This window comes from Drosophila subpulchrella, chromosome X (genome assembly GCF_014743375.2).
Source record: "Drosophila subpulchrella strain 33 F10 #4 breed RU33 chromosome X, RU_Dsub_v1.1 Primary Assembly, whole genome shotgun sequence".
Taxonomy (NCBI): Eukaryota; Metazoa; Arthropoda; class Insecta; order Diptera; family Drosophilidae; genus Drosophila; species Drosophila subpulchrella.
Genome location: NC_050613.1, coordinates 8,689,511 through 8,703,866, shown reverse-complemented (window position 1 = coordinate 8,703,866; position 14,356 = coordinate 8,689,511). Strand labels below are relative to the sequence as shown.

The window sequence follows — 14,356 nt, the reverse complement described above, 5'->3', positions numbered from 1 at the left end:
GCGCATTTTATTCTCAGGATAGGTACTTGTATATTTTTTTAATGTTTTTGTATTGTTTTTTTTGTTGTTTTTGTTTTTTGCATGTTTTTTCCTTTTTGTTAATATTAATTATGTTAATAACATTGATAATCATTTTGTTTTGCTTGGTTTTCTTCATTTTGTTTTGCATTCACTTAAGGTTAAAACTTGTTGTCTGCATTTTGTTGTTGCCTTCATTTATCCACCACCGTCTACTTCTCCATTATCTTTATCGTTATCTTGTAAATTAATTTGTTATTCCATGGATTGCATACAATTTGTTTGTCACAACGGCGCAATTATTATGTAATTTTTGCCAGCCATCTGCCCTTGCAATGCAGTTATAAATTTGTTTATCCATTAACTTTGGTTTCGGTTTAATAATAAAATTGAAAATGTTTAAGAGATTTATCTAGATGTGATGTTTTCTTGTTGTTAATTTTTGTTATGTTGCATTTTTAATATTATTTATTTTCTTTTTGGTTTTCCTTTCATCCATTTGTTTTTATATAAGTATATAAACATTTTGCTTTGACAAAGTTTTTCCAACTTATAATTATCATACATGTTATATATAAATAAATGTTTAAATATATATAAAATATGCATTTAAATTGATTTATCCAAAAGGTAAAGTTTTAATTCTTTTTTGGTTTTTCTTCATTTAGTTTTTCTTGTTTTTTTGGTTTTTCTTTGTCCTTTCTTTTTTTTTTTTCTTGTTTATAATATATATTAAATTGTTTTCTTTTTTCGTGTAAAGTTTTAAAGCATTCGAGGGCAGGAAGTAGATGTTGAAAAATACATGTATCAAAAAAATTAAGGTAACGTATATAATTACATACATACATACATATGATGAAAAGGTTTTCATTTGCATTGCAATGAAGATGAGTGAAAACGAAAAACACAAAATCTTCCCATTTTCATTTTATTCTCTTTAAATTTTAATAAGTGTATATACGTTTATAAAAAAAAACACAATTGGTTAACACAAGGGTTTACTTAAAACGACTTAAGTATTTGATTGTACATAGTAGTTCAAGTCCAACGGAAATTCGAAAAATGAAACTCAGAACGTAAAAGTTCAATATGCGATTTTTGCTCGATATCAAACTTAGAGTGGAATTATTTCCGACCAGCCGTTTTCTGAATAAAACTTTTGGTAGAAATTGGAAATAGATTTTAATCACCATAAAAAGTGCCCAAATGTATGCTATGATAAATGTTAGTGCAAAGGTCTCATAAAGAAGAACCAAAAGACCAAAATGTACTTTTCACTGCATACTTTTGGACTGCTTTAAAAATAGTTTCAAACCTCAAGCGATTCAATCCCCAAAATCTTTCCAAAAGTTATATTCAAAACAAGACCGTTTCTTTTTGTTTTTGAATAAAACTTTCGACAGAAATTGGAAAATCGATTTGTTTGGTATTTAATCACCATAAAAAGTTCCCAAATGTATGCTACGATAAATGTTAGTACAAAGGTCTCATAAAGAAGAACCAAAGAACTAAAATGTACTTTTCACTGCATACTTTTGGACTGCTTTAAAAATGGTTTCAAACCTCCACAGATTCAATCCCCAAAATCTTTCCAAAAGTTATATTCAAAACAAGACCGATTCATTTTGTTTTTGAAATTGTTGTTTGCTGTAATTGGTAATTTGGTTTTTACTCTATATTCGCTTCTTCTCTGGTATTTCATATTTATATGGTGTAGTAGAAAATGTACCGTTAAAAAGTGTTGTTTTTTCCATTTGGTTTTAATTTGGTTTCGCATTTATGCTGGGTTCTTCTTAGGTCATCGAAAAGACAGCGAGAGAAAGACATAGAGAGTGAGAGAGAGAGAGAGAGAGAGATTGGGAGAGAAAGGGTCAAGGTCGAAGAGCTTCTGAGTGCGAGAGAGAGAGAGACGGGAGAGTAAAGAGCAGGACAGCAGGAGAATGGAGTGGGTAGAGCGAGAGGGGAGGTTATGATTATAATTTTTTTTGTCGCTTTTGTTTAGTTCTTAGGCTTCGTGTATATAGTATAAAAGTATTTTTTATATCTTATTCGCTTGTAATATTTTATATATTTTGGTTTTTCGGTTTCTTCTCATATATGTAGGTGTATATTAATTTAATTTACTTTGGTTTTCGCATTTGCTTTTTATTTTAGAAGAGCGCGCTAATTTGTAATTTGTTTTTATTTTGGTTTTCCATTTTGCTTTCTTTTTTTCTTTTGCATTGTGGGAACGTTGGAGGAGAAAGGTATTCAGTTATATGCTATACATATGTATATGGGTTGCGGTAATTTATTAAAAATGTCTCATTTACTTTAAAAATAATAGTAAGAGCTTGTTTGCTGTAATCCTTTATCGGCTGTAATTATTGTTTATAATATTTGTATTATTCTTGGTTTTTCATTGAATCGAAATGCATAAACGTCTTGTAAATTGTTGTCTGTGAAACGCTTAACTTTAGATCGGTTTATATTGTATATGGATATATATACTATATATATATGTAAATATATATAAATGTAAATCATCTGTAACCATTAACTGCATGATGACGTAGCTGCTGCTGCGCATGGGCACCCGCGCAAAGGCAAAAAACACGCGAGGAAGAAGCGGAAATTGAAAAATGGCAAGAAAACGTAGCCAAGCATGCTTTTCGATTTTGCACGCCAAGCATGCTTTATGCTTTCCATACCTCTCGCTCGCAAAAAGCAATGCTGCGTCTCTGTGTGTGTGTGTGGGTGGCTGTGTTCAAGGGTGCTTATAAACTTAATTTGAATTTGTCATCGACTTTTAACTGCCTTTTCTGATTGCTGCTGCACTTTTGCATTTTGCATTTCGCTTTTGCTTTTTCTTGTCATATTCGATTAGCTGCCGCTCGCTCTTTATCTCCATCTCTTTTCGTCTCATACTTGGCTTATACGCACGGCCTATCGGCCAAAATACAAGTTTATCGATAACCAATTGTTGCCCAATAATCGTAGTTACATTCCTATTTGCAAATTAGTAATTAATTAGTGATTGCCGACTAAAACCGAGAGTTATCACCCCAATGGGTGGACTAACGATAAAGTTTCATTTGCCAATAGGCCGTGCGTATAATCGTAGTACCAACTTCGACCCTTAACTATTTCAAATATATATAAATATGTGTATATACGTTCTCTTAGGCGTATGTATGTATATTTGTTTATAAAGTACTTCAAATTGCTATAAGTTTGCATTTTGTATTACATTTTCTTTAAACTTTAAATTGGGTTTGTTTGTTGTCTTGTCGAATTTGAAAAATTGTTTTTTTTTTTTGTTTTTGCATGCTGCACAATTGTTTTGCTTTTTTTGGTTTCAACATATTTTTTTTTGTTAATGGTTGTAAACGTTATTTGGTTTAATCTTCATCATGTTGCTGTTGTATAATTTAAACTTAATAGGTAATTCACATAGTTCGGTTTTTGTTTTTTGTTGTTAATGATTATTCCCTTACTTCTTATTGTAGAATATAATTATTTTTGTTTAAGAAAACGTTTTGCCTGGCCTTGTTTGGCTGCAGGCGGTTTTTTGTTTGTTTAATTTTTCATTTTATTAAATTCATTTAATTAAATTACTTAACGCTTATAGAAAAAGGTGTAGTAAACAATAATGAAGTAGAAACAACAATTTAGTTTATAAATATATATTTATGTATTTATATTATGTGTGTTGCTGATTGTGTGTGTATATATATATATATATGTATATATAAATAGTTTACAATAAATACAAATTATAAAAACGATAACAAGAAATATAAAAAAATTTAAGAAATAACAAAATTCCCTTTGCACACGTTAATTACATCATCTTTAGTTAGGCTTCATTACTTATCCGCTCTGTTCATACTCGTATCCCCCATTTATTTCTTCTCTACATCTTTTATCTCATTGACTTTAAAAAGTAACTAAAACTCCATTAAGTATAAAAAGGATTTGCACGCGACTACGACGACGACGCAGGCGCAAATGCTGGAGGGTAAGGTAACGGGGAGGAAGAATGGGGGCAGCCTATCGACGCGCCTTGAGATTCGATTATTTCGATAACTTCGATCAACGATTAGTTCGATTGGTGGCAGGCTGGAGGTGGTGGGGTGGCTCAGCACTGGGGCCTGCATCGCTGCGGCCCATGCAAATGTATTAACTACACTAGTTTACAAAATAATATTTAGAACCTGCACCAAGAATGATGATGGTAGATCACGAAAAAGAAGTCACAAATATTTTTAATGGATACATTTTTTTAATGATTTTTTTAAGAAAACTTTTTTGGTGTCTTTGTGTTTTTAATTTAACTTGGAGTTGCGCTTAACCATTTTAGGTGATATATGTTTTAGTTTGCAACTAGAATGTTACCCCTAAGTTTTGCCCAATAAATGAATAGGCTACATTGAGTATATTCATTTATTCGGCAAAATTAAGAGGTGACATTATAGTTGTGAACTAAAACTTATCACCTAAAATGGTAAAGCGTAACTCGAGATGAATTAAAAACTCCAAGACACCAAAAAAATGTTCTTAAAAAAATCTTTAAAAATACTAACCAATTTAAATTAATTGTAACTTATTTTTCGTGATCTCGGGGTCCAACTTTAACAGGAACTACCGTCATCCTTCTTGGGACACTTTGGCTGTAAACTAGTGTTATATATTCAGCTAATGACTACTACAAAGATGGCACGTATATAAAGACCACATACACAATCACCAGATGAGAGAGAGTGTGAGGCGACAATGGCGACGATAAACGATAACTGATCGAGATTTAACGATCGGCGATCGGCAGGGGACGATCAACTTTGAGTTGGATCATCACCCCGCTTGTTGGTGTGTGTATATGTTTTGTGTGTGTGGTTTTCAGTGTTCAATGTTTGATGTTTAATGTTTGATGTTGTGTGTGCGAGAGAGAAAGAGTCGGATAGTTAGATAGATAGAGAGAGATTCAGTCGTTTCTTGTTCTTGTATTAAAATATTATAGTAAAATATTGTTGCTGCTGCTGCTGTTGTTGTTGTAGTAGTAGGAAGTTGTTTCATTATATTATTTGTTTTATTGAATTTTTTGTTTTTTTCGGTTTGAGAAGAAGTCGCCGCAGACGCCACACAACGAAAGTAGTAGAATTCCTTTAGCTTTTTTGCTTCAGTTTAGATGCTAGATTTAGTTCTCTTTACCTTTTGTCACTTCGTTTAGTTTGACTTTACAGTGATGAGTTGGTTTTCGATTCGTTTTATAATTTGTTAGCAAATAATTGAAATACCTAATTTGCTTGCATTAAGTTTTTTGGTTTTAAATCGTTTTTCTTTTTCTTTTTTTAAATTTGGGGAATGCGCGCAACTTGCAACTGCATCTGTCTACTGCTCCTTGTCAACTCCTTTCCAAAAGCCGGGCGTTTTTAAACTTTTGCTTAGCTTTTACATTTGCTCTTTTGATATAACGTTGCACAAAATTTTGATATATATATATATATTTATATATATAATTCTATAATCATTCAACTTTATAATTAGCTTCCATTTAGGGGGGTGTTTTTGCTTTCAATTGTTTGCATTTAATACCAATAAGTACTCGTTAACGCTTGCTGTGTTGTTGTTGTGGTGTCTCTGCTCTTGATCTTGATCCATACTATCCTTGATCAACTTCGTTTCCTATATCTTATGATCCTTCAATTAGCCGTATTGTATGTAAGTATGCCCAATTTGTATCTTCTTTGAGCCGAACTTGAGACCATTCCTCTACTCCGAACCGTTAAGCTGACTCCCTCCCACCGTTCGCTGCTTAATTGTCGACTACTAACTGACATTGCTGCTCCTCCTCCTCCTCCTTCTCCTCTTCCTCCTGCTCCTCCGACGATCCTGCGATCCCCTGGATCTAGAGATCCATCGATCCATCGGCCCTTCGATCCGACTATCTGACTAACTTGACTTGTTATATAGCTGTAGCTGGTGCTAACTGACTTAGAATTATCCATTGATTGAATTCGCATTTGCATTGGCCGCTGCTGCTGCCGCGGCTGACAGTGATTTCTGGCCCTCCTCCGCCGGCGAGGGCGTTGCATCCCGCCGCGGCGGCATCCGTTCGTTGACGGCATCCAGGCCCTTGGCCTCCGCGAACGAGGTAATCTTGTGGTTGGGCGAGAAGCCCTGCATGGCGTTCTTGAGCGACTGCTTGCCGCCGGATAAGGCGCCGAGGGGCAGGGCGCCCGTGGGCGTCAGGCCCTTCAGCTGCAGCACCGACTCGGACTCCTCGCGCAGCACGGAGAAGACGCGCGCCATCTTGCCGATGGCACGGATCTTGTTGCGGATGACCTCCTTGCGCAGCGCCGCCTCGTCGTCCGAGAGCGGCTCCTCGCTCTCCTCGGTCATGAGCTCGTCGTCGGAGCAGATGTTCAGCACGTTCACCAGCATCTCGGTGACCTTCTCGCCCACGAAGGGCAGCGACCATGTGAACACGTCCATGAAGTTGGGCAGCCAGTACGGGTGCGGCGAGCAGTTGAACTGCCGGATGTTCATCACGTTGTTCTCGTACTTCAGCACCGCCGCCTTGTTGTTGTACACGTCGAGATAGTTGGGCGCCGAGAAGATGGTGATCAGCGAGGGGAAGCCGGTGGTCTGGCTCTTGCGGTACATGCGGTAGCCGGCGTCCTGCGCCTCGTGCGCCCGGATGATCGACAGCAGGTTGTTGTTCTGCAGGAAGTCGCAGCAGGCGGCGTAGCTGTAGAAGTACGAGCAGCCGCGCACGGAGTTGTGCGTGTAGAAGTCCGAGTTCTTCTCGTTCCCAAAGTCCTCCAGCGGATCGGACCACAGCAGGTCGCACATGGGGCCGAAGGCGGGCGGCTCCTTGAAGCGGTCGAGTCGCCGTATGTCCTCCAGCTCATGGATCTCGGGCGACAGGCCGCCGTGGACGCACAGGAACTGCTGGTTCATGAGCGCCGCCAGCGGCAGGCAGTCGAATGCGTCCATGCAGGCGTCGTACACGCGCTCCGAGTACTTGATCTTGCACTCCTGCTTGAAGGTGAAGTACTCGGTCAAATGCCGGCACTCGTGGTTGCCGCGCAGCAGGAACAGCGTCTGCGGATAGGTGATCTTCAGCGACCACAAATACAGGACGCACTCGATGCTGAAGTAGCCCCGATCGACGTAGTCGCCCAGGAACAGATACTTGGTGGTCGCCGGCGAGCCGCCGATCTCGAATAGCTTCATCAGGTCGTAGAACTGTCCGTGGATATCGCCGCACACCGTCACCGGCGCCTCAATGTCGATCATCGTCTTTTCCGTGCGCAGTAGCGTGGCACCCTCCTGGATGATGCGCAGGGCGGCGCTCTCCTCGATCCTGCCCTCCAGGATGAAGTGCTGCTTGAGGACATCGTGCTGCGGCTTTCCGGTCCGCGCGTCAAAGACATCCGCGCAGGTGAGTTTGCGACTTGGCGGAAATGGCACGCTGTCGATCACACGCTCCTTTGTCGATATTGTGCTGCGTTTGGTGGGGCTCGATGGTCCGCTACCGCTTCCGGTGCCGCTACCGCCCTGCCCCTGCTGCTGTGTGCCCGCCCCAGCTCCAGCGGATCCTGCCCCACCAGCCGATCCCCCCGATGTCCCCGTCGTCGCCGCTGCATTCTTGTTGTCGTGTGTGTTGTTGGAGTTCGCCTTTTGATTCTGCTGCTGCTGCTGCTGGGCTGCGGACTGCGACTGGCTGCTGCTGCTGTTGCTCTGCGCCGCCGGCGAAGACATGGTTGCCCGATCCTTCGACTGGCCCGCCTGCGTCCTCGACTGCTGACTGCTCCGGAGTTCCGCCGCTGCTGCTGCTGCTGTCTGTCTGACTGGCTGGCTGGCTGAAGACTGGATGTGGCTTCCCACCTAATCACGTGTCACTGCCCCAGACGCGCCAGCTTCTGCTCCACACCACCTGGTGTTGCTCCTTGTTCCTGCTTTTTGTCTTGGACTCGCTGGGATCACCTTCGCTGGCTGTTATTCCTCGTGCTCTGCAATGAAAAATGGTAGAGCAGCGTTAGCATTTTTATTTATATTCTTGTTGGCGCGCATTACGGGCTGGTATAAATAGTAATGGAGCCCCATCTCAAATATATATTTATTCTTGTTTTTTCATCACGAGCATATGAATCACATACATTATGATGCACTCGTACAGTGCGTTTACAAAAGCATCACTGAAGGAAAAATAATTTAAATAATGAAGGCTAAACATGAAAGCTTATAAAATATTTTACGAGTTTTTAAGATTTAATCTTTGTTTAGTATTTGATGATTATCCAAAAGCAAAGGGAAATGAAACTCTTTTTATAGGAAGCAAACCAGTAGCAGCTTTCCTATAAGCGGGCATAGCTCTACTCGTTTTGCGCCGCCACACAAACAGTGTACAACAGCGTTTAGCATCGATAAAATGTTCTGTATAGAAAAGTTTTGTTTGTCTGAATCACTCAAACAATTTAAATTCCAACATGTAAGTGCTTTGGGCACTTAAACCGAATAAAATAAATTTCAAATATTATAAATTGCTGTTAACTTGACCGCAACTGTAATGCTCACGCTCACAATTGGCAGGTGTGTGGGTGGCCTTCTACAGTTAAACAATTGCCCGAAATTGCAGCAGTTTATTAGCCAGAAATGAGGAACGAAAAATCATCGCATGCCAACTGCAACAGTAAATCAAAAACCAAATTAGAATTATAAATTATATTATTTATACAGTTTTCATATACAATTCAAAATTGAAAAGCTTAACGTTTTCAAACGCTAAGAATGACGGTAGCCAATATTCAACGTTAAAAATACATTATTCATATTATTTATACACATTTTAAATGTCAAGGGCAGTAATAAAAATTACAAAGGGCATAACAAATTCTGAAGGTTAACACAAATGAGGGAAGCCACAAATGTTTAGGGAGTCGGGTGAAATTTAATTGCAGCTTAGATGTTGCAGCAATTCAAATCCAGTCATTTTACAAATTATATAATTTGTTTTATTTTGGTTTAATTTGAAATTCCAGTAATTTAAGTAGCAGTAAAACAAACAAAAATATCTAAGCATTTTCTAATGCGACGAAAGCCACAATAAAGTGGTCAGGCTATATTTTAACTGGATTGGAAAGCAGAATAATTTATATTTATCTGACATGCATAATAATTAAAGGTCAGGTTAAAAAAAAAAGTGACGAAAGCTGTAAAAAGGTTATCACTTTAAAGTTGTTTTTAAATCAAGGAGCGTATCGTTTATATTTTCTTTATATACTAGTTATAAAAGAAACATAAAATATGTCAAGCTATAGTTGATTCTATACTGAAAAGCATATTTAATCTAATGTGTTAATTTTTAACTAAAATGAATTTGCTGTTGTTAGAAAAAACTAGTGACGAAAGCCGCATAAAGGACGTCATATTTAAGATATTTCTATCCTTACAAGATTTTACTTTATATATATATCAATTTTAACAGATTATGAAAGAAAGCCAAGTGACGAAAGCCACACGACAGGTGTCAAGTAACAGTTAATTTGTGCTCTGATTGGCCATTACATGTTTCGCACATTTCGACGTTTTTGGCATCGTCTTGGCTTTTTTGATTAATTGCAGTGTTTCGCAATAGCAATAATAACAAGAAAGTGCACACACATTTTTCTACTTGGTAGCCGGCTGGCTGGCTGTCATCCCTCCTTGCACAAATGCAAATATGTGCAGATAAATTGGAAAAATAATCAACGCCGTCTGAATAAATATAGCGCTAACAATCATCACCGCAGCGGTTGCACAAACAGACAGCAAAACTGACTGGCTGACTGACGGACGGACATATACAGTAACTTCTACCAGTCTGCAAGTGACGTATTGACTGACAACTGCAGAGCAGCCAGTAGTAATGGCTAAAACAATAGGGCCAGGCCAAAAACACGTGCGTCCTGCCGAGCGCCCATCTGAAAACATTACCCATCCGCCCCGTGGTTCACTTCGTTTCGGTTTCCACATATCCATGTACACTGGTAAAAAAAAAACGTAGCAATTCATTTCAAATTCAACAATTCTTCGCTCTAATTTTCTGCCCTTACGGTAATTTATTTTAAATATTTAACAAAACAATTGAGATAATTTTTAAAAGTGCCTAAAAGTATGCAGCATATAGATTATATTCGAGTTTCAGAATGAATTCATTGAACTTTTAAGTTTAAAATGTATTGTTGCATACTTTTAGATAAATAAAATATTACATTTAACAAGCCCGTTAAATATTAATATAAGAAATTAAAATTAAAATTAAATTAAACGGTTTAAAGCAAATGTGATTGGCATCTTGTCTCATATGTTTTATCTTGATTCATTTGATTTTCATGTTAAAACAGGCAATTTAAATGTATTGAATTTAATACAGTATTTTTATGTATTTACTATTACTTTTTTTTTACCATTTTTTATCAGTGTATCTGCAAATTAAAGTAAGCTGAGCTGTCTTTTTCAAATTGAACAGGCGATAGAATGACGCAGAAATGAACCTGCCGACTGTTTCTAATTCAATGCAAATCTAGTTGATTGTATAACTAAGACAAGAAAGAGCGCCCTCGACTATCAGTTACCCCTTACTGAGCTAAGGGGAGTGCGAGGGAGATGGAGATATATGTACAAGCAGCGCAACAGCGCCATCTGACGTCGATTTATTTACTTGCTTATAACTTTTTAGTGGATGGTCCGATTTGGCATGAAGATAGATATTGATAATCAAAACAAAATTGCGATTACAAAATGTTCAAAAATGTGGGCGCTAGACAGACCTTGTTAGAGTGGGCGTGGCACCCTGCTGAAATAAACTTGCGCAGCCCCAGAACCTCAAGAATCTGCATCCCAACTTCCTGGCTTTTGTAGTTTTCGAGAGCTCAGCGCTTATACGGACGGACAGACAGACAGACGGGCATGGATAGATCGACTCGGCTAGTGATCCTGATCAAGAACATATATACTTTAAAAGGTCGGAAACGCTTCCTTCTACCTGTTACATACGTTCCGAAGAATCTAGTATACCCTTTTACTCTACGATTAACAAGTGTAAATAAAGATCGAAGTCGAACAACACCAGTTTTAAAAAGAGAAATACTAGCTGTTCAGGATGGTAATAGAAAACGACGTAAATTTAATTGAATTTTCAAAATCAATTACTTTCTAACATTGTAAGTTAACGAGTCGATTTTATGGCTGTTTCCAAAGCAAGAAATGCCATTAAAAATTACTCGTTTTTGGTTTTTTGAAAGACAATTACAAGCGAAAAGCTCATTACAAACATGATGGTTTGCAGTTTTTTAGCTGCTCACTACGAGTAAGGGCAACTTTGAAATTGATGTCAAGATGGTAAAGCATATGTAAAATATGTCTTTAAATGCAATGATATCAATCGGGAATTGACATATTTTAAGCACGAGAAAGACATATTATTTAATATGCAAATTCATATATGCGTTGATGTACACACAAAATGACTTGAGTGTGTGCTGGTTTTTAATTATTAAACAAGTTTGCAAAGTGGGGAGAACAACATTTTATCACTGCCAACACAGCTAATTTTATGCATACATTCCATTTGTTTGCTTATTGTTAGGTTTTTATTGCTTTGCGCATATTTTTGCGTTTACACGATCGCATCAACACGCCCACTACAAAAAAATTCCTTGCCGAACGTGTCCCCCCCCATCTCCTACACTCAGCAAAAAAAAGGACCCCCTTCCCCTACTTACAAAATAAAAACAATATGGCAAAAAGACACAACGACCGGAAAACTGAAATTGCAGCAGAAATACTGCCAACGGGGCTAATGAAATATTACTTTTTGTTTACTTCCACAGAGTCTGTGCTACTTTTCCACCGATATCGCGCAAACAGTGAACTCTCGAAAGAGTAAACACTCGATTATTTATGGGCTCCTTGGTATTTTCATTAAATATGAAGCATGTTTATCTTTATTGTTATACAAAAATACGAATTCACCCTAAAGTTAATTAACATAATTTCGTTTGATGTGTTTTTTATGTTAGACATTAATGATAAATCGATTATATCCAAAAAGCAACACCTTTTAGCACTTTTAAAATATTAGTCCGAACCCAATTAAATAAAAATACTTGGTAAATAAAAATCTGATATTTTTACAGGGCGTATGCGTGATTTTTACAAAACCTGGTACTTATAATAACTTTCCAAATGTAGTGCTTTACAATAGTCAAAAATTCCAGGATCTACGGTAACCAAAAATATATGTAGCGGTCTGTTACTCATCTTATATAGATATTTACATGCAGTGTATGATAATGAAAAAGGCAATTACGCAAACGATTTCTTCTCTCGTATTCATTATATTTTATCACTTTAAGTGCCCTAAAAGTTTGTACCAAAATGCTAAAATTAATTATACCAAAAATCGTTGTAAATCTGCCAAACAAAGCTAAGTGAAACCTAATGAAATCCATGCTAATTAAATTATGGTCCTTTCAAAACAATTTAAATGATTTTTGTAAACTTTAACCCAACGAATACTCAATTATCTATGAGCAATTAGGGTGTGAACAGCTCAATTGCCCAATGTGGTACATTAAAATTTCAATAATAGTTTCCCATCAATTAATTTAGAAACCACTTAAACAACCGTGTCTTGTTACGTATAATACCTTAATTGATAGCTCATAAAATGTTACGGATTTTATTGAATTAATTCAGGCTGTCAGATGAACGATATGCTGTGCATTCGTGCACGTCCATATTAGAGGGGCTCGTCCCCAACGTGCAATTTATGTGTTACGTTGCACACACATTAATGTGCATAAATGGGCATGTCTTCATTTTGTATGAAGCCCGGCTCGCATGGCAGCGTAATTATATCAGCACTCGTTATTGGAATCTCCCGAGTGCAGTAATGTGCTGCGGTGGGCGCCACAAATCGGGGCGAACCGGTGCCCAAAAGCCAGCTAAAGTGTGTCAGAAATTAAATTAACTCAGTCCAGTTTATATCGCTAAACGTCGGTGGGTCTAATCCAATGATATTACCTCTTTTATATATGAGAGTATTTTGCTGGGGGCAGCTTATCGTTGTGTGTGTGCTGTATTACACTGTTTGTGTGGCGGCAAAGGACGAGCAGTAATTCCCTATGACCGCTAAATGGTAAACTCCCGACCGCCGGTCTAATCTGTTTCGGAAAATCAAAGTTTTGCATAACCTTCAATTTAAATATCTAGCTTTCTTAACTGTTAATTCTTAAATATAAGTTTTTAAGTTTTGTAGACTCGGAATAAGTATACCAGTCTCATTAAAAATAATGCCAACCAAAGTAAAAAGAAAATACATTTCCAAAATTGGTTAAATACAAAGATTCCTACACAAACTTTTCAATTTATTATCATCTCTTGAAAGGTAAACCCTCCATACCTTGGAGATTACACTCTGAAAAAAAACGGTCTCGATCTTAAAAGTAAGCCAAGACCAATTCAAACCCAAAATCGGGATAAGGTGTTCTTGGTTTGAGAAACTACTTGTGCCTCCACAAACGAAATCGAGATTATAATCATCTCTATTTTAAGATTGATTTAATTTCAAGAATTTGTCTTCTCAAATAAGTGGGACCAAATTCTACAATTCTCAAAATTGAGACTAAGTGTACTCAGTTGGCGAGACTCCTTTCTTCGTGACATTCAAAATCGAGACTACTTAAAGATTGCCTTATCTCGAAAAACGAAGTAAAAAGTACTTTCGATTTGATTTTAAGAATGTTTCTTCTTGAATAAATGAGAATTCTAAAATTGAGAACACTTTTAATATTTCAATAATGCTCCACTTACTCGACTTTGTCTTCGCAATGACGACTAAGCTAGAAACCAGCAAACGCTTCAAATTAGCACTTAGGCACAGAGAGACATTAAAAATTAAGGGGGCTGAATGGCGTAATTTCGAAATGCCGTGGTGGTTAGACTGAAATGAAATCGAGCATTTGACGCATCAAATTGAACGCAAGCGTTTGAATAGATATGCATTGACAGTTGCAATAAATTTGCGCCATAGTTATTAACCTCAATTTTAATGCAAATAAAACAGTTTGACCGCGTAATGAACACAATACACAAACAATGATGGCCGCACATGTTTGTGCTTTCCATTCAATCGCGCCGTGTCAATTGTAATTTGTGCTAATGTTTTTGCTCAATTTATTGCAATAAATATATTGGCACGCGTTTCTGTATGTGCTTTCATTAAATGTCGTAAAAGCGTAAACGGTTGGCATTCAGCAATAAATTTATTCAAGAAGAATTCCCACTGAGATACAAGGAATTTTTTATT

The 14,356-nt window shown here is 37.5% G+C and overlaps 1 protein-coding gene across 1 annotated transcript in view; it reads right to left on the bottom strand.

Moving 5' to 3' along the window:
• Nucleotides 1-2,181: 2,181 nt before the first annotated feature.
• The window catches only part of LOC119558277 (serine/threonine-protein phosphatase 2B catalytic subunit 3), a 31,805-nt gene continuing 19,630 nt past the window's right edge, over nt 2,182-14,356 (bottom strand). Inside the window, exon 2 of the mRNA XM_037871652.1 lies at nt 2,182-8,015. Coding sequence (XP_037727580.1) covers nt 5,998-7,764 — 1,767 coding nt within the window. The 5' untranslated portion in view covers nt 7,765-8,015 and the 3' untranslated portion in view covers nt 2,182-5,997. The remainder of the gene's footprint in view (nt 8,016-14,356) is intronic.